Source organism: Onthophagus taurus, chromosome 8, assembly GCF_036711975.1.
Source record: "Onthophagus taurus isolate NC chromosome 8, IU_Otau_3.0, whole genome shotgun sequence".
NCBI classification, from domain to species: Eukaryota; Metazoa; Arthropoda; class Insecta; order Coleoptera; family Scarabaeidae; genus Onthophagus; species Onthophagus taurus.
The window spans coordinates 18,260,975-18,284,779 of NC_091973.1; the positions used below are offsets into that span (position 1 = coordinate 18,260,975).

Below are 23,805 nucleotides of genomic sequence, written 5' to 3' on the forward strand. Positions count from 1 at the left end.
CACAATCAGAAAGAACGCTCCTTCAAATATCTTAATCCGGGTTTTTGTCGGTCAATATCTATTAGCATCATGGTTAAATCACCTTTAATATACATCTCTATATACAGAAACGTTTAATTGCTCTACCTCTAAACAACTTGCTTATTTGATATGAGGAAAACTATAGAAGTATATCTTGAAGTTATAGACTTGCACAAGGACGTTTTTGGTCAAAAAATTACCATATTCACACGTCTTAGCTACTTTTAAACATTGTTGGAATCAATAACTTTCTTATATCACCAGGAAAAAACTCTATAACCAAGCAGCGATCGCCGCGTGTTATACACCATTAGAAAGAGCAGAAAATTGTAGATAGGATAGATCTATACTTCTATAGTTTGATAGAAGTTTGACCAACAAAAATTAATTTAAAGAGCGCTCTTTCTGAATGCGATAATAGTTTTTTAAAATTCGGTTTGATAAAAATTGCACAAAGGCTTGAAGTTTGGTAATTTTAAGCTATTTAATCTAAGTACAGAGCCACCGCTTTGTACTTTAAGTACAGATTGATCTTAGTATTACTTATCAACAGACAAAGACCGGTTTCATATAGAGAAAGAATCAAGCTTTTAAATGGCGCATTTAGTTTTTCGCTATCTCTAATAATAAGAAATATGTCAGATAAGAAAGTACATAGAAAGTTACGGATACAAGTTTGTTGTTATCTAATACGAAAATTCATATTTAACATTGCTTTTAACTTCCCAAAGAAACGTTAAATCGCAACTTTAAAGTGATTTTTCGGTAAATGTTGCACTTTTGCGCACTTTTTTTATCATTAACGCATCTTTTGAGTCATTTCCTACCGATTAAAGAAAAAAACATTGATTTTTAAGAGGGACTGCTAATCTTAATATATGCCGAAATTTTTAAGATAATAAGCTGGTTTTATTTTACCTTTCTACCTATATTTAAATAAATAGAAAAAATGTACTTAGTGATAATATTAATAATCATATATATAGTAATAATATTTAGTAATACTATTTTTATATATAGTAATAATATTATCACTAACAAGGGAAGTATCAGAACTGTCCCTCACCTATTTTGTTGAAATTTGGTACAGCGATAGTATGGCCAAAAATAAGGTTTACGTATTTTTTTATACGTGCTAATAAAGCCCCTGGGGCGAGTTATAAGGGTTGGAAATCGGGGCGAAATATATATATTCGCTTATAGACTGAAAACGAAAATAGGTATCGAAATGTGGTAAATGTAAACTGATATTCATTTTCAAAGAGCTTTCCATTGATATATCACACATATATCTGAGGACTTCAGGGGGTAAACTACCCCTAGTTTTTTGGAATATTTTAAAAACTACCCTGTCGATTTTGGCGATATTATGTGTCCTTATAGTACGTTTAAAAATATTAATGACGTGTTTTTTCTTATTTGCCTCTGACCATCCCCTGCAAAGTTACGGGGTATGATAGATAACCCCTTTCCTTAAGAATAATGTGATAAACTGTTACACTTTTGAACAATATTTTGAAGAAAACTATTAATTAGATGTAAATTAAGATTTACGCAGTAAAATAAACCCTATACGACAAAAATTTCTTTTTTTTTTGCGAAAATTGTTTGTCGATTTTGGTCCAATTTATCACAATGATTTTTTTATACGTTAGGCAGTACTATTGTATTAAATGAGCCTAACGAAAGAGTACACTGCCATTTAAAAAAATGTAACTATTATTCGTTACTCATTTGTTTTCTGAATTGAAAACAATTGAATGCAGTCTTATTATGGCAAATAAAATATTAAACAACTTTTGTATAAAATGTTTTTTTATAAAGTTGATACTTATCAAGATATATGCTATATTCCATACATAATGGGCACGCTGTATAATTATCCTAACTTTTGTGTTATTTAAATAGAATAAGGATAAAAAAGCTTTTTCTGTAGGAGTATGAAAGTTATTAGCGAAAATATATTTTCTACCCCAAACTTCTAACCCTTGTAAGTTCTTACAGTAGTACTACCTAACGTATAAAAAAATCATCGTGGTAAATTGCACCAAAATCGACAATTTTCGAAAAAAAGAATAATTTTTGGGATGGTTAGGGTAGTTAACCCCAGCCACCCCTTAATGTCGTATAGGGTTTATTTTACTGCGTAAATCTTAATTTACATCTAATTAATAGTTTTCTTCAAAATATTGTTCAAAAGTGTAACAGTTTATCACATTATTCTTAACCTTCCGGCGGGCGCGCTTGTGTACAAAGTACACACAATTGTGTTTAAGGGGTAGAATGACATAATTTCCGGAGAAATAAACCTTTCTTTAGCAGGTATTCCTTTAGAGTTAATTTGTCTTTTGAAGGCTACGGTTGAAAATTTTTTGAGAGGCTTAGAAATTACAAAAAAAAATAAATTAGTGAGATTAAGTGAGTTTGTGTACAAAATACACGTACGCGCCTGTTCGTGTTATTGTTAATTAATTAAGGTAGGTTAATATTTTGAAATCTTTATTTTTAAAACACGAAATTAACGCTGAAAACTTAGGATTTATTTAGATAATTTTTACCTGAATGATCTCTTTATTTTTATTCAGAATGTCAGGAAATGATAATTTGAGAGATGGCTTGTTAGATTTTTTGGAAGAGGAACCTAAGGAAAGTATCGACGATAGCGATATATCCGATGAAGAAGAAGAAATTGTGCAAAGTGAACATGATAGTGACTCAGAGCAGAGCGCCAATGAAACAGAGGAAGCACACACAAGAAGTGGTGACTTTTTTCTAGGAAGAGGAAAACCGAAAGTAATAAAAAAGACAAGTTCGGCGAGCAAGTCTGAGGTAAACCAACAAGATGACGAATCATTGAAATGGTATAAAAATCCTAATAAGCGACCTTCGAAAATTAGGGGTAAAAATATCGTAAAAGTTCTACCTGGACTTACAACAAAAACACGGAACATTACCGACGAAATAAGTGCATTTCAAGCAATTATTACTCCAAACATAATCAACGATATTGTCCGATATACAAATAAATACATCGAATCCAAACGTAATACGATTTCATATTCGAGGGAACGAGACTGCCAAAATACAACAATTTGCGAAATATTAGCTTTATTTGGAACTCTTTTCTTGATTGGCACGAAGAAAGGATCTCATGTAAACGTGATAGATCTGTGGAATAGTGATGGCACCGGCATTCAAATTCTCCGAGCAGTAATGGGTTCCAAGCGATTTTTATTTCTGTTGAGAAGTCTTCGTTTTGATGATAAATCAACAAGGAATGAAAGGAAGAAAACGGATAAGTTGGCTCCAATCAGATCAATCCTTGATTCCTTTGTCAATAATTGTAAAAACAGTTATAACGTTAGCGAATATGTAACCATTGACGAAATGTTGCACTCGTTTAGAGGTAGATGTAGTTTTGTGCAATATATACCAAGCAAACCTACTAAATACGGTATAAAAATTTTTGCCATGTGCGATGCCAAATCTTTTTATACCAGCAACTTTGAAATTTATTGTGGGCAACAACCAAATGGAATTTATAAAGTTTCCAATTCACCCATCGACATTGTGAAACGGTTAATAACACCAATTGAAAATTCTGGTAGAAACCTAACGACGGACAATTGATATAGTAGCTTAACCTTAGCTAAATATCTTCTAGAAAAAAAAATTACATTCATCGGAACATTACGTAAAAACAAACGTGAAATTTCTCCGGAGTTTGTGCCAAATAAAAATCGTCAACCTCAATCATCTTTATTTGGCTTTCAACAAGATACTGCATTAGTCTCTTATGTCCCAAGAAAAAACAAAGCCGTTATATTATTATCAACGATGCACGACTTACCGGAAGTTGACGAAGAATCTCATAAACCCGAAATAATTTTAAGTTATAATCAAACAAAAGGAGCAGTAGATACGGTTGATAAGATGTGCTCTGCCTACTCTATTTCGAAGGTCACTAGACGATGGCCATTAGCCCTGTTTTTTACGCTGCTAAATATAGCAGGAATAAACTCGCAAATATTGTATTTTACAAAACATTCTACGGGAAATCAGTGTCGTCGAAGAATTTTCTTAAGTAATTTAGCAATTGCTTTTATGAAAGAGCAACTAATTATGAGAGCTCAAATAATTTCGCTGCCAAAGGATATTCGAGGCGCTGAGTGCGGGACGTCGGAAACACAATCAACTCAATCTAAAAAACCAGGGAGGTGTAAATTGTGTACAAATACAAATACTACACAAAAATGTTGTAAATGTAAGCAATTCATATGTAAAAAACACTCAAAAACTATGATAACTTGCTCGACTTGTGAAATGCATTCAGACTCTGACTCATAATTGATTTATTAGTTGTTCATTATGTTATTATGTTATTGTAAACACATAAAATATAACAATAAAGTGTCGTGTATTCTCTATATTGTTTTTTTTTTGTGAATTAACCTGCTCGTGTAATAAAAATAGGCGCGCCTGCCGAAAGGTTAAGGAAAGGGGTTATCTATCATACCCCGTAACTTTGCAGGGGATGGTCAGAGGCAAATAAGAAAAAACACGTCATTAATATTTTTAAACGTACTATAAGGACACATAATATCGCCGAAATCGACAGGGTAGTTTTTAAAATATTCCAAAAAACTAGGGGTAGTTTACCCCCTGAAGTCCTCAGATATATGTGTGATATATCAATGGAAAGCTCTTTGAAAATGAATATCAGTTTACATTTACCACATTTCGATACCTATTTTCGTTTTCAGTCTATAAGCGAATATATATATTTCGCCCCGATTTCCAACCCTTATAACTCGCCCCAGGGGCTTTATTAGCACGTATAAAAAAATACGTAAACCTTATTTTTGGCCATACTATCGCTGTACCAAATTGCAACAAAATCGGTGAGGGACAGTTCTGATGTCCTTGTAAGTACAATTTTTTCTATTTATTTAAATATTAATAAGTGATAATAATGGATAACATTTACTCAGTTCTACCTATAGAATAGTTATTTAAGATATAAGTGTTAAAAGTAAGATTTTATTTTGTGTGTGGAGATGATTGAAAAACGCGTGTTATGTGCTCTTTGAATGATTTTAATTTATTTTTGAGTAACGTAATTAAATCCAGTAATGTATATTGGGGTTACTAGCTTCTCATTAACCTTTTAAAAATCGCGCCAGTAATTGGCTTCCGCGCATCATCACTTTCTGCGCGTAAGCATACCTTACATTCATCTACCTTGGACACAAGGTTTATATACATAGGTTCCTATACTGCAATACTTTGATTTTAGTTTTGTTGGTGAGACGTAAGAGCGGGAGTGTTTCGTGACGAAAGAGGAGGCGGATTGCGCGCGCAACCTCAAGGTCATGTTTAGTGAGAGCTGAAGTGTCTTCTCTGGTATAACATAAATCAATTACTACTTTAGTTTCCCTCAATTATTTTGTGATAAGTGAATTTATATCAAAAATTAAATTGAATTATTTTCCGTTTTCCTACCGCAGTTAATTATATACCACACTAAATATATTAAAATAATTCAAATTCATTATTTTAAAAATTTGAATTATTTCCCGGTATTATTTTCCGCCAATTACGTAATGCGCAGTATGGTCACAGAATAACCAGATGTGACACTGACGTCGATTCTTTTGATGTTGGCAGCATCTCGTTTTATGACCTCGATTTAAAATCCGCCATCATATCGCGAGGATCCGTAGGCGCCATAAACGCACAATGAATGAGAGAGACAACTTAATTTACCACCAATAGCAGCCATACCTTGCTTCCTCGCAATAATATGACGTCAGATTTGGTGGGATACCGCCAGTGTCACTTCTGGTTATTCTGTGGTATGGTACGCAACCATACCACAGAATAATAATAAACCTAGACAACCTCTTATATACAAACATTGCCTTGAAACGGATGTAACTATGTTGTTTTAGAGGGCGTCCAAAATGGCGTCTCGAACTCGAATGGAAAATTTATCAGGGTCCTCAAATTTACAAATCAATAAAAATCACCAAATTCAATAAAAATGCACAAAAGAAAAAGGAAACAACTAAAAGATCGAGCCCTGAAAATAATATTTAGTAGAATATTTTTACCTTAAGATAAACGTGTAGCCGTGTTGATTAAAACGGAACCAGGAACGCCAATAACAATTGACCAGATTAGTTTAGATCTTCTTGTCGATTTGTTCTACGACAAGAAGATCTCCAAAACCAATTAATGAGATTCTTCAATAAAAATCTTCTACAACCATGCGGTTAAGCTTTACTAAAAATTACACCTGTGTACTACACCAAGGATCGATAACGAAAGAGGAAGAGGAAACGCGGTACGGATTAATGATATCCGCATCCCCACCCCTAACATTAATAGATCTCACAAATATCGATAAATTCACCAACGAAACTCATGTTACATAGAGTTAGTTCTACTTTTAGTTAAACAAAAATGTGCAATCATCTAGCGCTGAATAACAATTAAAACTAAACCAAGTCTTAATATTAATTCTTCTCTATAATTATCTTTCAACTAACATTTCCCGCCGTTCGATATTATTAATCTTTCTACATAAAGATGGCACCTCTGCTGTTAGAAATCTGAAATAGAGATGCGCATTAGCAGAGAGAATTTGAAAACCTGGAGCCGCTTCCAGCTCCAGTGAGCTCCCAGTTATTGTGAATATCATCTTTAACATCAAACGGTGTCATGTAAATCAAACCACGTCTGGAGATGAACTGAACTTTTTAAAACCTGTTTTATATAATAAACTTAAACTTACATTTAAATATAACATCTACCTTTCTTTATTTTACTTTTCGTACTGTAAACTAATTACTAACTATCTTGAAACTAACTAATTAAGTAATTTTAAAAGAAAACTATTAAATGATAATAAAATAAAAACTAGAAACTATTCTGCAGTATATCTATTCGGCGGTCGAATAGTTCTGCCAAAACTTGATGTTTTTTCATTATCTACAACTACGGGTTTTAACGTATCATTAATAGTATTTTCACATGTATTATCGTATACAAATTTATTAGTTCGTAAATTATTAAATTGGTAATCTATGGTTTTTGAGCTTTTATCGGGTTTCAAATAAATCATATTGCGAATAATACATCGTCTATCTTATTTTTTTATTTTATAGAACGTGGCCCAATTATCTTTATTATTATGCCAGATTGCCAGATATCTTTTGTTTAAATTGATATCTTATCAAACTACCTGTCTTAAAATGATTACGCAACTTTACACCTTTTTAATCATAATAACTTTTGGTTTTGTTTTGATGATTTAAAAAATTTGATTTAAATTCTTTTTTGTTGATCAATTTTGGGTTTAATAAATTTGTCTTTAGCATACATTCCGTAAATGGGTGTGTTTCGATAGGCTAATAATGACATATACAGGGTGTATCTGAATGACTGCAACAAACTTCAAGGGTGATTCTTTAGTGAATTTTAAGGGTACTTTGATATATGAACCATGAGCGACTTCGGCTCCCCTAAGGAGCTACACCCCTCCAAAAATGACGGAAAATTTTGGTTTAATTTTTTTTTCTCAAAAACTATAAACGCTAGGAAAATGAAATTTGGGGAATATGTTTAACTCATAATAGGGCACGTTTTGACCCTATTTGTACTTTCAACCTACCCTTCTAAACTACTAAACGTAACCACCCCCGTTCAATTTATGCCTAGATTTTTTTTATGAAGATGATAAATACATTGGAAAAATTTCAGTTAGATAGATAAAACTATTCTAAAACTTTTTTGTCTCTCTGGTGTTCTTCTAAAATTTAATAATTTCTGAGAAAAAAATAATTAAGCAAACACTAACTGTTAAGCTGTAGGGTTGTTAATCGAAAGTTGGAATGAATTTTTAGTGAAAAAATCTTAGTAGGCTTTGCAATCTTTGTCAGAAATATTTTTGACGTTTAAATGTCAGTGATTTTCTTACTTTATTATTGTTTTATTTAAAATTTTGAAACGTCGAGTGAACGAGCGTAAATGCGATTGAACTTTATTCAAAAATTAATTTGAAAAAGAATGATAATAGTAAGAAAAACTGACATTTAAACGTCAAAAATATTTCTGACAAAGATTGCAAAGCCTACTAAGATTTTTTCATTCAAAATTCATTCCAAATTTTGATCGACAACCCCGTTGTTTAACGGGCAGTGTTTGCTTTATTATTTTTTTTCTCAAAAATTAGTCGTTTTTGAAAAAATTTTAGAGAAACAAAAAAGTTTTAGGATACTTTCATCTATCCATATATAATTTTTCTAATGTATTTATCATCTGTATAAAAAAAAATTTAAAAAATAAAAATTGTAAATTGAAAATTTTTTGGTATCATCAAGAAAATGGAACTTTAATCACAAAATAGCTATCAATAACAATCGAATGGTTTAGCAGAAAGGACTATTCAAAGCGTTAAAAAAGTAATTAAAAAATCAATTGATAATAATGATGATATATACAGGGTGTATCTGAATGACTGCAACAAACTTCAAAGGGTGATTCTTTAGTGAATTTTAAGGGTACTTTCATATATGAACCATGGGCGATTTCCAAAAATGGCGGAAAATTTTGGTTTAATTTTTTTTTCTCAAAAACCGTAAATGCTAGAAAATTGAAATTTGGGGAATATGTTTAACTCATAATAGGGCACGTTTTGTCCCTATTTGTACTTTCAACCTACCCTTCTAAACTGCTAAACGTAACTACCTCCTTTACATTTTTGCTAAAACTTTTTTGTTTCTCTAAAAATTTTTCAAAAACGACTAATTTTTAAGAAAAAAAAATAATAAAGCAAACACTGCCCGTTAAACAACCGGGTTGTCGATCAAAATTTGGAATGAATTTTGAATTAAAATCTTAGTAGGGTTTGCAATCTTTGTTAGAAATATTTTTGACGTTTAAATGTCAGTTTTTCTTACTATTATCATTGTTTTTCAAATTAATTTTTGAATAAAGTTCTATCACATTTACGCTCGTTCACTCGACGTTTCAAAATTTTAAATAAAACAATAATAAAGTAAGAAAACCACTGACATTTAAACGTCAAAAATATTTCTGACAAAGATTGCAAAGCCTACTAAGATTTTTTCATTAAAAATTCATTCCAACTTTCGATTAACAACCCTACAGCTTAACAGTTACTGTTTGCTTAATTATTTTTTTCTCAGAAATTATTAAATTTTAGAAGAACATCAGAGAGACAAAAAAGTTTTAGAATAGTTTGATAAAAGGTGGATAGATATATCTAACTGAAAATTTTCCAATGTATTTATCATCTTCATAAAAAAAAATCTGGTCATAAATTGAACGGGGGTGGTTACGTTTAGTAGTCTAGAAGGGTAGGTTGAAAGTACAAATAGGGTCAAAACGTGCCCTATTATGAATTAAACATATTCCCCAAATTTCATTTTCCTAGCGTTTATGGTTTTTGAGAAAAAAAAATTAAACCAAAATTTTCCGCCATTTTTGGAGGGGTGTAGCGCCTTAGGGGAGCCGAAGTCGCTCATGGTTCATATATCAAAGTACCCTTAAAATTCACTAAAGAATCACCCCTTGAAGTTTGTTGCAGTCATTCAGATACACCCTGTATGTCATTATTAGCCTATCGAAACACACCCATTTACGGAATGTATGCTAAAGACAAATTTATTAAACCCAAAATTGATCAACAAAAAAGAATTTAAATCAAATTTTTTTAATCATCAAAACAAAATTAAAAGTTATTATGATTGTAAAGTTGCGTAATCATTTTAAGACAGGTAGTTTGATAAGATATCAATTTAAACAAAAGATATCTGGCAACCTGGCATAATAATTAAGAGAATTGGGCCACGTTCTATAAAATAAAAAAATAAGATAGACGATGTATTATTCGCAATATGATTTATTTGAAACCCGATAAAAGCTCAAAAACCATAGATTACCAATTTAATAATTTACGAACTAATAAATTTGTATACGATAATACATGTGAAAATACTATTAATGATACGTTAAAACCCGTAGTTGTAGATAATGAAAAAACATCAAGTTTTGGCAGAACTATTCGACCGCCAAATAGATATACTGCAGAATAGTTTCTAGTTTTTATTTTATTATCATTTAATAGTTTTCTTTTAAAATTACTTAATTAGTTAGTTTCAAGATAGTTAGTAATTAGTTTACAGTACGAAAAGTAAAATAAAGAAAGGTAGATGTTATATTTAAATGTAAGTTTAAGTTTATTGTATAAAACAGGTTTTAAAAATAATAAAAGTTCAGTTCATCTCCAGACGTGGTTTGATTTACATGACACCGTTTGATGTTAAAGACGATATTCACAATAACTGGGAGCTCACTGGAGCTGGAAGCGGCTCCAGGTTTTCTTACGCTCGCGTAATATTGCGTATCAAATTCTCTCTGCTAATGCGCATCTTTATTTCAGATCTCTAACAGCAGAGGTGCCATCTTTGTGTAGAAAGATTAATAATATCGAACGGCGGGAAATGTTAGTTGAAAGATAATTATAGAGAAGAATTAATATTAAGACTTGGTTTAGTTCTTATTGTTATTCAGCGCTAGATGATTGTATATTTTTGTTTAACTAAAAGTAGAACTAACTCTATGTAACATGAGTTTCGTTGGTGAATTTATCGATATTTGTAAGATCTATTAATGTTAGGGGTGGGGATGCGGATATCATTAATCCGTACCGCGTTTCCTCTTCCTCTTTCGTTATCGATCCTTGGTGTAGTACACTGGTGTAATTTTTAGTAAAGCTTAACCGCATGGTTGTAGAAGATTTTTATTGAAGAATCTCATTAATTGGTTTTGGAGATCTTCTTGTCGTAGAACAAATCGACAAGAAGATCTAAACTAATCTGGTCAATTGTTATTGGCGTGATTTGTTCCGGCGTTCCTGGTTCCGATTTAATCAACACGGCTACACGTTTAACTTAAGGTAAAAATATTCTACTAAATATTATTTTCAGGGCTCGATCTTTTAGTTGTTTCCTTTTTCTTTTGTGTATTTTTATTGAATTTGGTGATTTTTATTGATTTGTAAATTTGTGGACCCTGATAAATTTTCCATTCGAGTTCGAGACGCCATTTTGGACGCCCTCTAAAATAACATAGTTACATCCGTTTCAAGGCAATGTTTGTATATAAGAGGTTGTCTAGGTTTATTATTATTCTGTGGTATGGTTGCGTACCATACCACAGAATAACCAGAAGTGACACTGGCGGTATCCCACCAAATCTGACGTCATATTATTGCGAGGAAGCAAGGTATGGCTGCTATTGGTGGTAAATTAAGTTGTCTCTCTCATTCATTGTGCGTTTATCGCGCCTACGGATCCTCGCGATATGATGGCGGATTTTAAATCGAGGTTATAAAACGAGATGCTGCCAACATCAAAAGAATCGACGTCAGTGTCACATCTGGTTATTCTGTGACCATACTGCGCATTACGTAATTGGCGGAAAATAATACCGGGAAATATTCAAATTTTTAAAATAACGAATTTGAATTACTTTAATATATTTAGTGTGGTATATAATTAACTGAGGTAGGAAAACGGAAAATAATTCAACTTAATTTTTGATATAAATTCACTTATCACAAAATAATTGAGTGAAACTACACTAGTATGTTGATTAACTATTGATTTATGTTATACCAGAGAAGACACTTCAGCTCTCACTAAACATGATCTTGAGGTTGCGCGCGCAATCCGCCGCCCCTTACGTCACGAAACACTCCTGCTCTTACGTCTCACCAATAAAACTAAAATCAAAGTATTGCAGTATAGGAACCTATGTATATAAACCTTGTGTCCAAGGTAGATAAATGTAAGGTATGCTTACGCGCAGAAAGTGATGATGCGCGGAAGCCAATTACTGACGCGATTTTTAAAAGGTTAATGAGAAGCGAGTAACCCAATATACATTACTGGATTTAATTACGTTACTCAAAAATAAATTAAAATCATTCAAAGAGCACATAACACGCAGTTTTCAATCAATGGAAAATTTCAATCAAATTTCAATCAAATTTTCAAGTGGAATACGAAAATGCATATTTAACATTGCTTTTAACTTCCAAAAAGAAACGTCAAATCGCAACTTTAAATTGATTTTTCGGTAAGTACTGCACTTTTGCGCACTTTTTTTTTATCATTAACAGATCTTTTGAGTCATTTCCTACCAATTAAAAAAAATATCATCGATTTGTAAGAGGGACAGCTATTCTTTAATTATTCCAAAATTTCTTAATTTTATTTTTTCTTTGTACGTTATTAATACTAAATTTTTTGCTTTAAATCATGAAGTCTTATACATATAGGACATGATTCTTACTATTTGTGTGATCACTTCTTCAGGTAGACTCGATGATTGTGCAATCATGTCCGCCACTCTTTTAAAAATAAATGGTTCCGTTGACAACGATTTTTTATGATATTTATTAAATGCATGCCAGATCTCTTTTACCAGTATGTACAATTCTTCTTTTGGGTATAACAAGTGTCCTTTTGATAATGTATGTGTCCATGAAAATTCCTTCTTGTTAATATTCATTTCCTGCTCTAGGTACAATTGATATTTGCTTTCGTATTTGAAGGCTATAACTCGTCTCTACCTCAAAATCTTCATTTTCTACCTAAAATTCGTCAAAATTCTCTAACAGTTGAAGGTAATCCTCTTGATTCTGTAATTCTGTAACGAACTAAGTAATACTGGCCACAATATCTTCCTCTGGTTTGCCAACTTGGGTTTGATTCTGTTCTACAACATTCAAATTGCCCATGAAGTCAGTCATAAACATCCTTATGGAGTCCGGTTCACAACAGCGAGTAGAACGCACACGTGGTGTTGTGTTCTAGCTTTATCGAGTGATTTAGGTGGTTTATCTTTGGTTGAGAATTATTATTTTTTGCTTATTGGCATAAAGGTTAGTACCGATTCTTTCGGTCTACTTTTTTCAAATGTTTCAGTTTCAGTTTCTCTATTAATTGAATTTATACGAATTGGTTGGTTACATTAATTCTCCTGGTTTATGCTGGTTGACCTTGAGTGCTAGTCGGCGCAGCGGGGATGGCCAAAGAGGCCGGCCCGCCCGAGTCTACTGCAGAGTTGCGCCAGTTGGTTGATCTCACAGCAGAGAAGCATGTTGATGTCGCGACGATTATTTCCGTGGACGGAGGTAATGGAACGAATTATTCTGCTGTTTTCAAATCGTTAAGCACAAATACCGAAAGTAATTCGTCATTTGCTTCGGTACTAACAAAAGGCGTAAAAAACAATTTCCCTGATAGAGAACAAGCTATAATTTTTGATGCAATTGAGGGTAATCAAAAAAATGATTTTATAATAGGGGTCGGTCAGTTAATCGGTCCGCGTAATGTTTTGTTTGCATCGCGGGTATCAAACAATATAATATGCTGGTGGAAACCTTCGTAAAAGAACACCAGTGAATTATGTTAAATAAGCAGTTTATAAAGGCCAGACGTTTGGTATCTCCTGCCAAACGAATAATTATCTCAAACGTATCCGCCTGCACAACTCACGTGGTGATAGATCTTGTATTAAAACAATTGGGATTAAAAATCGTCTGTCCAATTAATTTTATTGGTGCGGGAGTTAACAACTCGGAATATAAACACGTCCTTAGTTTTCAACGTCAGGTTTATATTATTTTGGAGGAGTCGGATCCTTTGCCTGACTCTGCTCTTATTGAATATAAACAAAATCATTTTAGAGTCTTTTTATTAACTGATGAATTAAGATGTTTTGCTTGCAAAAGTTTAGGGCACGTGGCTAGGAAGTGCCCTGTCAACAATGGAAACAAATCTTCGGCAAGTACAATAATTGCTGATATTCAGGTACAGGCTGGTGTCAATACTGCTAAACATCCGGACAAGACACCAATCAGCACAGAATCAGAGGAGTGTACAATCCTCCCTATTAAAACTAAAATACGATAGGTAGAACCATCGAGACACTAAAATAATAAGCAAGTGAATCTACCCCCAGAGGACAAGCAGTCGATTATAATTGTGGTGAGGCCGCCTCTGAACTGTCTCGACCTTTGGTAATACCGTTGCCACCAGAAACAGTATTTCGCGCTTCCTAATTCTTAGTCTGAAGGACCCCTAATTGATCTTAGCAAATCAATCAAAACTAAATGACAAGCGCGCGGTCACTATTTCAGAACCGTTGGTTCTTGCACTAAGGCTCTGTCAGGAAAAGGGGAAAATCAAAAGGCAAGTGTTCTAACCACACTTAAACTATATTAACAAAATAACAAGTAAAAATAGACAATGAACAAAAAAAAATGAACCTTAAAATCTATCTACGCTTATTTCTGACCCGACGTTACTTAAAAAGAGATATTCCTGAATCTAACCTCGACAGCTAATACTCGTTGACAGATAGGTGATAACGGAAACTGGCAAACAGACATACTCAGGACTTGTATTCCGATTTGGTAGTACGCCGATGGATCGCAACCCTGGATCCTTTTTGGTGGCTTCTCGGAAGTTAACCGGGATGGTTTCCACACCACTCTCGCACCAAATCCTCAGTGGAAACACAATTACCGACACGGATGCCCGAAGTACAAAGAATGTTCGCAAATGAAACTAAGTCACAGTTCTCGATATACGACGACACTTAGAATTGGCGTTAAAGCGAATTCTAAGTTGCTATCTAACGGAGCGCTGACGACGTTTCGACTCAAAAATTTCGTGTGATTGTTATGTGATTGTGATTTGATTGTTATTATTATTGTCCTGAAAAAGGTCTTGGAAGCTCTTAAGTAACCTCGGGTGTTGGAGGGGTGCAAAAACCTTTTTGAGGCGTTCCTATCGCCTGGATGTCCCCGACACTTGGGCCAATCCAAAATACGGGGCGGATGTTTTACAATAATTTTCTGAACCAATCAGGAAATTTGGGGAAGGGAACAATTTTTGACCACGGGGCCAGAAGATAACATCCGCCACTAGCTAATCTCAAAAATCATCACGTAAATCCCAAACTGTGGGAACCATCAAACCTTTACGTTTTCTAACGTCTATTGTATTTTTAACGACTTTTTCGTTATCTACGTTTCCCCATAAATTTGCTTGTACATTAATCTTTCTCAAAATTTATTTCGACGTCTGGTCACCATTCCGGGCGTCGGTCGTAAACGTGAGACGTGATTTTTGGTTTTTAGAACAAAAAGGTTGCTCGCCAGGAATATACAATTCGTATGGTTTATTCCTAAAACCATTAAATAATTCCCGAATTATTACATTCCTCCCCCCTTTAAAGAAATTGTCCTCAATTTCCGCTTATATCCATTAAGGAAGGGGCTCGCAAGGGATTACTACATGAACCAAATGTCTCATCACCGACTCTTCTAGTGAACAAAAGTCCTTGCGAGGTCCTGCCTTATTACAGTAATAAAACAATACAAAATTCCCTGAAAAAAAATGATTCAAACGACAAAAAAAATAAAAGATTACATAAAATACTTATTCTACAGCTTTGGAAGCCAGTTCTTTTGTGCCACTTCCATCTTGGACACTGCAGGGTAAAGGCTGGGTTGTGCGCCTCCGCCACTTCTTCCGTTGTTACTTTCTGCTCACTGGCATGCGCCAATGGTATTGTCTCTTCCGCACTTACACCCGCACTACCACTCGCGAATTGGCGGTCCCGATGCCTCAACGCGTGCGAATGTACGCAGAACATTGTTACGCTGTCCCATACGGCTCCGATTAGTCGCACACTCCACCCGAATAGTTCGAAAAGCACAACCCCGTGCACAATCGTGTCTATCACGAACTTTAGCGCGCGCACAACGAAGAACATCGCGAGGCAGCCTCCGGTTAAGGATCCTAGATATGGGAACCAATTCCAGAAGGCATCCCATTGTCCCTGGACCCATCCTTTTATTGTGTGTTCGGAGATGAGGGGAGCTATGTCATATATCATCGTCTCCGTAAGGATGTTGGACACTGCCTTCCTCTCCGTTGGGATGATGATATGTTGTCGTAGGTCTTCCATATCCTCCTGGGAGTATATCCCTCCTTGGAAGAGGTTGCCTGGACTAACGTAAGTCCACCTGTTCTCGTTGTTCGGTTCCATGACCTCCGGGGTTGGTATTTCATGGAGCGTGTGGGATACTTTATACCATTTGTTTCCGAGTTTGTAGGCGGGAAACAAAAATGGATTACAACCGATCTCGGTACCGTATTTCTGTAATACGTGCGTCCTTGGGGCCATAAACAGTAACGAGTCCATGTACGTCACCGGAAGTTCATGATAACAACGTTCCGTGTTCCGTACCTGGACCTCCACCGGATTGCACTGAATCACATGGACCAGTTCTCCGTGGTTCACCGCCATGTACCCTGGTTGCTTTATCTTGGCATATGCGAACTCCATCGGTGCTGTAACTGCGAGGGTTTGCAGATTCCTCAGCACCTGTTGTTCGAGGGTACATCTCTGCACGATGACATCGGCGTAAAGTGACGTCAGTTGTCGCTGCAGATGCCGTTCCACGAAGACGATTTTCGTGTTGACGTATGTCGTCGGGTCCATGTTGAACAGGTTTACTTTAGTTTTTGAAAAGTAAAATAACCCATTCTCCGATGGTTTGATTATGAAGAACCGTGGATGATCCGTCTCGTATACGGTCTGTCCGCAGATCATCGTCGGTCGGGCGGTCGGCAAAGATTGTGTCCCCTGACTCGACGGTGTACACCGTGGTGTCGTAATTCTGACGAGTTACATTCGTCGGAGTCAGTTTCTTCGCCTCGCCTTCATAAAGCACCTCGTACTTTGTTCTGGAGCACTGGCTGTTATCAACATTGTCCCAAAACGTGTATCCGTACATGGTGTCCACGCATGACTTTTCTCTGTACGGGCACGTGATACCTCCGGGCAGTACCATCTGATTCTCGGCAAGCCTGGCTGGTACTACCCTCTCCTCCAAGGTAATTTCCAGCGCTCCTTGTGCGATGACATCCGACCAACGGCCCTTGTGATCTTCATAATCGGCGCCCTTACACGTATTTTCTCCCGTCATCTTCCCGGCCATCAGGACGCTGGCGAAAGTTGTGCCATTTATCACCAACCCTTCTATGTTTTTTCCATAGAAATGGTACAGGCGACGTGTCCTGTGCATCTCATAACACATTTCCCTATTCACCGGGTAGATGTATGATGTCAATCCGTTCCGTACGGCTGACATATGGGAATGCATGCCGCAGTGACTAATCATCCTAGTCACGTGGATTTTGCACTGGACGATGGACTCCGTCACGGTGTTGGCTGGCGTCTTGCAGGCTCCGATGTCCGTGAGGCTGAAGGTGCTGATATTCATTCTGCTGTTCTGGCAGTCGTAGGCGATGATGGCCTCCACTCCAATGGTGAAGGTTGCCACGAATGAGATGACCTGGAGAATGAACATCTTCGTCTCTATAATTCCTTCTTTCATTCGATAAAATTAACTAAAACACATCAAACAAAACCAAAATCAATGCTACGGTTACATGTGCAATCGGTACTACTCATGCACTAATGCTACAACAACTGAAAGTAAAAAAAAAAAAGTAAAGCGATAATTAAAAGCCATGCGAAACGCTTAAATGCGTTTCTACAATTATTGTACGATGATGTACAATATTTTTATTAAATTTTAAAAATTATTTTTATTCTACCACATTTTAGGTTGTTAATGGATAATTTATTTTTTTTAATCTGTTTTTTGTAAATTATATAACAAATCATTTTATTAAAAACAACTTTTCATGGCACACTTTGTGTGGTGCATGGCACACTACAAGTGGTTTGAAATAACAACGGTTTGAATTTAATTTAAGATTTTCATTCTTACATCAATACGTTACTACACAAAAATATAAAATTCACCATAGAAGTTTAGAACAATAGTAAACTAAATTTTTTAGACAACTGAAAACTTGAAATGATGTAAAAAAGTGTTTTTTCAATTAGAAATTATAATATTCAATCTATTTCTACCCAACAAGGGTTATTGATTTAGGAAAAGACCATTGATCATTGATTTACTTCTCGTGGTATTCTTAAATTTAGTTTGAATTTTTCAGACAGCATTAGTACGTTTACAAGCTTCATCAAACGTTAGTGTACCGCTTGCAGTCAACAAATCAGCCTGAATCTTCTCGTCATTCAAGCCACAAATAAATCGATCACGTAGTGCTTCGTTGAAATAAACTTTAAAATTGCACCTTTCAGACATTTTGTTTAGACGAACAATAAAACTTTGCAGGGACTCGTCAGATTCTTGTTTAGCGTTGTTGAATTTGAATCTTGCAGCAATAACGGTGCCAAATGACTTTGTAGTGCCTTAACTAAAACGCCATAACTGTTCTCTCGGGGTTACGCCGGCGTTACCTAAGGTTATCAAATAACTAACCTTATCCTCGTCTCTATCGACTCCATTGCTTTTTAATAATAGCTCCAGCTGTTTAACATAAGTCTCAACATGATTTACATCATAGTGCTCAATAGACCTCACAAATCCTGTCATTCTTTTCTATTTTTGACCTTGAAGACTTCTTTCTTTTGTTTTTCTTTATCTTCGTCGCCAAATTTGATGTATATCCCAATAAAACACTAGTTTCTTATCTATTACCTAATTACGTCTATTAACAAGTGTCTTTGTTCTTTTTACTAACTGCTTTTTAGGACGATCTCTCTCTAATGCACATTCCTGGCTCTTTCTAGTTCCTTACACGTTAAGTATTATTGTAACAAAATTAATATTATATTGTATTAGTGGTGTGTATAACAAGTAAGCAATAATATTTTTTTGTACAGGATGACTTCGATGATGAAGCTAAAGAAGATGACGTCAATGAAGAAACTAGTTTTAAAAATTCTTTTTATACTACACTGCAGCCATTTCTACCAACCGATATTGAAAATTAATTATTATTTATGGAGTTTTGTATCAACTTTGAGTACCTCGTGTAGACGTATGAAGCATGGCACAACATTTTAATATCAAAATGTTACCTTTAGAATTGTACGAAGAATGTAGCTACATCTAGATTATCCGTCAATATATACATCTTGCACTTCTCCTGTCTCTCCTGATTTTGGACAGGAAATTCAAATATGCGAAGATTGGGGGTATTTATTAAACTGTTCTTATACTCAAAATAAGCACATATTCTCAGCATGCTGCTTAAAGAATCACACATTATCTGTAAATATATTCAGGCTTTTCTACATTTATATACTATTGAAACTTACTTGAGGATATAAAAGCTAATAAACACTTAAGAAGACAAAAAGAATACAATAACAGACATAACTATAAGAAACTATTCCCAACTAATACACTTAGAAACGACTAAACTGAATATCGGGAGAAACAACAAGAATTAATTAAGTTAAAATGGAAGAAGCAGTCGAATGATCATAAAGAGTGTTCGAAGAAACACCATAAGGCAAGGGAAAAATGTATCGATAATAAAATTAAAATTAACGATCAGAAAAAGATTGTTGATGACAAAATCGGTGATAGATTATGCCCATCTCCCCCTATTTTAGATAAATTCGATCACCATGACGAACAGCGAATAATAAACAATGATTTATTAGAACCCCCGATGCTTTGTGCCAAAATCGATGAAAAAAATTATGAGAATTTCCAAGATATTAATAATAATAATAAGCGTTGTTTTACCCCAGATTTAAATGACTCTAGTCCGGAAAGCTTTTCGTCAAAAAAAAAAGGAAAGGTGGGACGCCCAAAAATTCATTACTATCATGGAGTTTATCTACAACATAAACGTTGGTTTCTAATGAGGCTAAGAAGGGTTATGCGAGTGGATACCTTTTAGTGGCTAAACAAAGGTTACTTGAAAACAGTACGTTTTCGGATACCCCGCTGAGATTAATCGAGGAATCCAATGAACACAAGAAGGAATGGAATCAAAAAATAGTGGAGAAATGTAAAATAAGGACGAAATTGATAACTGAACCTATGATTAAGTGTTATCAGCAAGATGATGACGATGATGAAATTGAGGATAAGTTTATGGAAGATAAATTTAAGGAAAATAAACTTATTGAAAATAAATTTAATGAAAATAAACTTAATGAAAATAAGTTTAATGAAGATAAGGTTAAAGACAAATTGAAACAAGAAAAATTAAAATTGGGTCAAGATAAACTAAGTCAAGAAAATGTTGGAGCAAATCTTCAAAAAAATGTTAAAAATGAAATGAAAGAGATTGACTATCGTTGTCTATTAAAACCGGATGATTTGGATAAAAAGAGAGTTTTAACAGCAATGGGAGGGTTATTTTACGCGGGAGAATTAAAAACGATTGAACCGCCCGACGTTTACTCCATAACTTTGGACGGGGACTTTTTTTATTTTAGATTTTGGAAGTTTATCCAAGAAACGAAAAAGAATTAACGGTCGGAACAAGAGTAGCTGCTTATAGGAGTCAAAAATATCGTTGCCTTTATCCCGGAAGTGTGGCAGAACCCGATTCATCTACCTCAAAATTTCTTTCTGTCTATTTCGACGACGGCGATAACGGAAAAATTCCATTGAAAGACATCCGATTACTCCCTTCGAGCTTAAGCAAGAGTAAAAGAAGAACGTTAACAACAGAAGATTCGAACGGAAAGAATTCGACTCCACCAACACCGAATCAAAAATTTAGGATCATTTCGAAATCAAGGAGAGTCACCAAACGGATTCCTCAACGTTTAATAATATTAATGATGACAAGGATAAAAAGAAAATGGAAAACTCAGAGATTGAAAAGAAGGAGCGAAAACATCGGTGTACCGAGGAAAATTATCAACACAAAAATAGGAAGCATAAGAAACACAAGAAACATCTTCATAAAGACGAGAAAAGCGATGAAAAAAATATTGAAGTACTCAAAATTACTAATGAAGAAATCGATTTCGATTCGAAGAAAAGTTTCGAAAAAATTGATTCGAAAGAAATTAAAAGATATTAATGATGAAAATGATTTTAATGTAGAATTAGAAGATGATATTGTTGCAAATCCCGAAGATGAAATTACCATGGAGAATATCAGGGATACTTTGGATGAAAGCAGCAGGTATTTCGAAATAGACTAGCTTAAACAATTAAAAATAAAAATAAATTAATTAATTATAAGTACTTCACGGCTTTCACGGCGGGTGTTAATTAAACTAAAACTAGAACTAACACTAGAACTAGAAACTTTCGGGTTAAACCGTGCATTTTTTGAAAAAATGTTTGACGTTTCGGATGTCATGTTGCAACCTTCTTCAGAAACAAGTTCGAAGTGTCACTTCGAATTTGTTTTCTGAAAACATCGAAACGCACGGCTTTACCCGAAAGTTTCTAGCTCTAGGTCTAGTGTTAGTTCTAGTTTTAGTTTAAATTAATTAATTAACTATTTTTTCGTCGATTTCAGCTTTTCTTTTCGATCGCAAGTTCAGATCGAGCCTATATTGGAATCATGGAAGAACTTTGGGAGATTTTAGGCAATGTGAATTGACATGTTCGATCGCATTATCACCCAGAAGAAGCAACCGAATACGATATTAAGTTCCAAATTCCCGTAAGAATTAATTTATTTTAATTATTTAATGTAATTAGTTTAATTAAATTCATTTCAGGGTGTATTATTTGAATCGAATCACCAAGATGAGAACGATGTCCAAACGATTTGAAGGAAATGTGACGTTTTGCAATTAGAACAGTATTTTTAAAGAGTATTAAAAAAATGGAAAAATAAAATTTGACGTTGACAACCGGAGTTAATCAAAACTTTATTGTTTAAACTAAATATGGAGTATTTGCACTCCTTTTAATGCAAATTTTGTGAGGATGTCATATTTATTAAGTATAATAGTTCATACCATTAAGTAATTAAAAAGTTATTTTAAAATTAAACGAAATAGTTCAAATTCCGATTATAAACGTCAACTTTAATTTACAATTAAAAAAAAAATTTCATTAAAAATCCTTTAAAATGAATGCAAACACGATTAATTTATCTTAGAAAAACAATAAAGATCAAAAGAAAAAATTAGTAACATGAAGAATTTTTGAGATAACCCCATCGTGTTTGGAGTCATTTTAGAAGACTTTTCGTGAAGATTACGATGCAAAAATGTTAAATAAATAAACTCACGGCATGTCTTAAAATGGGCATGATGTGGGGCCGATATCTTTGCTTGCCGTCCAAAGTTATAGGTAAACGTCGGACGGTTCAATCGTTTTCAATTCTCAACGATCGTCAATCTCGTAAAATCATTTTCATTATTAATTACAGCATTAATATCTTTTTCTTGATTAATTTCTTTCGAATCAATTTCTTCGAATCGAAATCGATTTGGTCAATATTAATTTTGACTATTGTCTTTATGATGATGTTTCCTGTGTTTCTTATGCTTCCTATTTTTGTGTTGACAATTTTCCTCGGTACACCGATGTTTTCGCTCCTTCTTTTCAATCTCTTGGTTTTCCATTTTCTTCTTATCCTTGTCATCATTAATATCATTAAACGTCGAGGAATCTGTTTGGTAACTCTCCTGGATTTCGTAATGATCCTGAATTTTTGATTCGGTGTTGGTGGAGTTGAATTTTTTCCGCTCGAATCTTCCGTTGTTAACGTTCTTCTTTTACGCTTGCTTAAGCTCGATAAAGAATTTGGGTCATATTCCATGAAGGGATAATCCGAAGGGAGTAATCGGATGTCTTTCAATGGAATTTTTCCGTTATCGCCCTCGTCGAAATAAACAGAAAGAAATTTTGCGATAGGTGAATCGGGTTCTGCCACACTTCCGGGATAAAGGCAACGATATTTTTGACTCCTATAAGCAGCTACTCTTGTTCCGACCGTTAATTCTTCTTCGTTTCTTGGATAAACTTCCAAAATCTAAAATAAAAAAGTCCCCGTCCAAAGTTATGGAGTAAACGTCGAGCGGTTCAACCGCTTTTAATTCTCCTGCGTAAAATAACCCTCCCATTGCTGTTAAAACTCTCTTTTTATCCAAATCATCCGGTTTTAATAGATAACGGTAGTCAATCTCTTTCATTTCATTTTTAAAGTATTTTTGAAGATTTGCACCAACATTTTCTTGACTTAGTTTATCTTGACCCAATTTTAATTTTTCTTGTTTCAGTTTGTCTTTAACCTTATCTTCATTAAACTTATTTTCATTAAGTTTATTTTCATTAAATTTATTTTCAATAAGTTTATTTTCTTTAAATTTATCTTCCTTAAACTTATCCTCAATTTCATCATCGTCTTCATCTTGCCGATAACACTTAATGATAGGTTCAGTTTTCAATTTCGACCTTATTTTACATTTCTCCACTATTTTTTGATTCTTCTCCTTCTTGTGTTCATTGAATTCCTCGATTAATCTCAGCGGGGTATCCGAAAACGTGCTGTTTTCAAGTAGCCTTTGTTTAGCCGCTAAAAGGTATCCACTCGCACAGCCCTTCTTAGCCTCATTAGCAACCAACGTTTATGTTGTCGATAAACTCCATGATAGTAATGAACTTTTGGGCCTCCCACCTTTTCTTTTTTTTTTGGACGAAGAGTTTTCCGGACTAGAATCATTTAAATCTGGGGTAAAACAATGCTTATTATTATTTTTATTAATATCTTGGAAATTCTCATAATTTTTTTCATCGGTTATGGCACAAAACATCGGTGTTTCTAATAAATCATAGTTTATTATTCGCTGTTCGTC

At 34.3% G+C, this 23,805-nt stretch overlaps 2 protein-coding genes across 2 annotated transcripts; one reads left to right on the forward strand and one right to left on the reverse strand.

The window, feature by feature from the left end:
* The first annotated feature begins 2,249 nt into the window (after positions 1-2,249).
* LOC139431330 (piggyBac transposable element-derived protein 4-like) lies at positions 2,250-3,651 on the forward strand. The gene is made up of 2 exons (XM_071198980.1): positions 2,250-2,498; positions 2,607-3,651. The coding sequence occupies exon 2, from the start codon at positions 2,608-2,610 to the stop codon at positions 3,649-3,651; it is 1,044 nt and encodes a 347-aa protein (XP_071055081.1). The 5' UTR covers positions 2,250-2,498; position 2,607.
* An 11,738-nt stretch (positions 3,652-15,389) lies between these two features.
* On the reverse strand, positions 15,390-17,340 carry LOC139431331 (uncharacterized). The gene is made up of 2 exons (XM_071198981.1): positions 15,564-17,340; positions 15,390-15,511 (listed from the first exon to the last, which is right to left on the reverse strand). The coding sequence occupies exons 1-2, from the start codon at positions 16,741-16,743 to the stop codon at positions 15,390-15,392; spliced, it is 1,302 nt and encodes a 433-aa protein (XP_071055082.1). The 5' UTR covers positions 16,744-17,340.
* Between the last annotated feature and the right edge of the window lie 6,465 nt (positions 17,341-23,805).

Bases quoted from the DNA above. Each gene is read 5' to 3' on its own strand.
- LOC139431330 (XM_071198980.1), top strand. From the start codon at position 2,608: ATGTCAGGAAATGATAATTTGAGAGATGGCTTGTTAGATTTTTTGGAA.
- LOC139431331 (XM_071198981.1), bottom strand. From the start codon at position 16,743: ATGATCTGCGGACAGACCGTATACGAGACGGATCATCCACGGTTCTTC. The intron at 15,512-15,563 runs GTATTTTATGTA...ATTTTTTTTCAG, and splicing joins CTTCCAAAGCTGTAGAATAA to GGAATTTTGTATTGTTTTAT.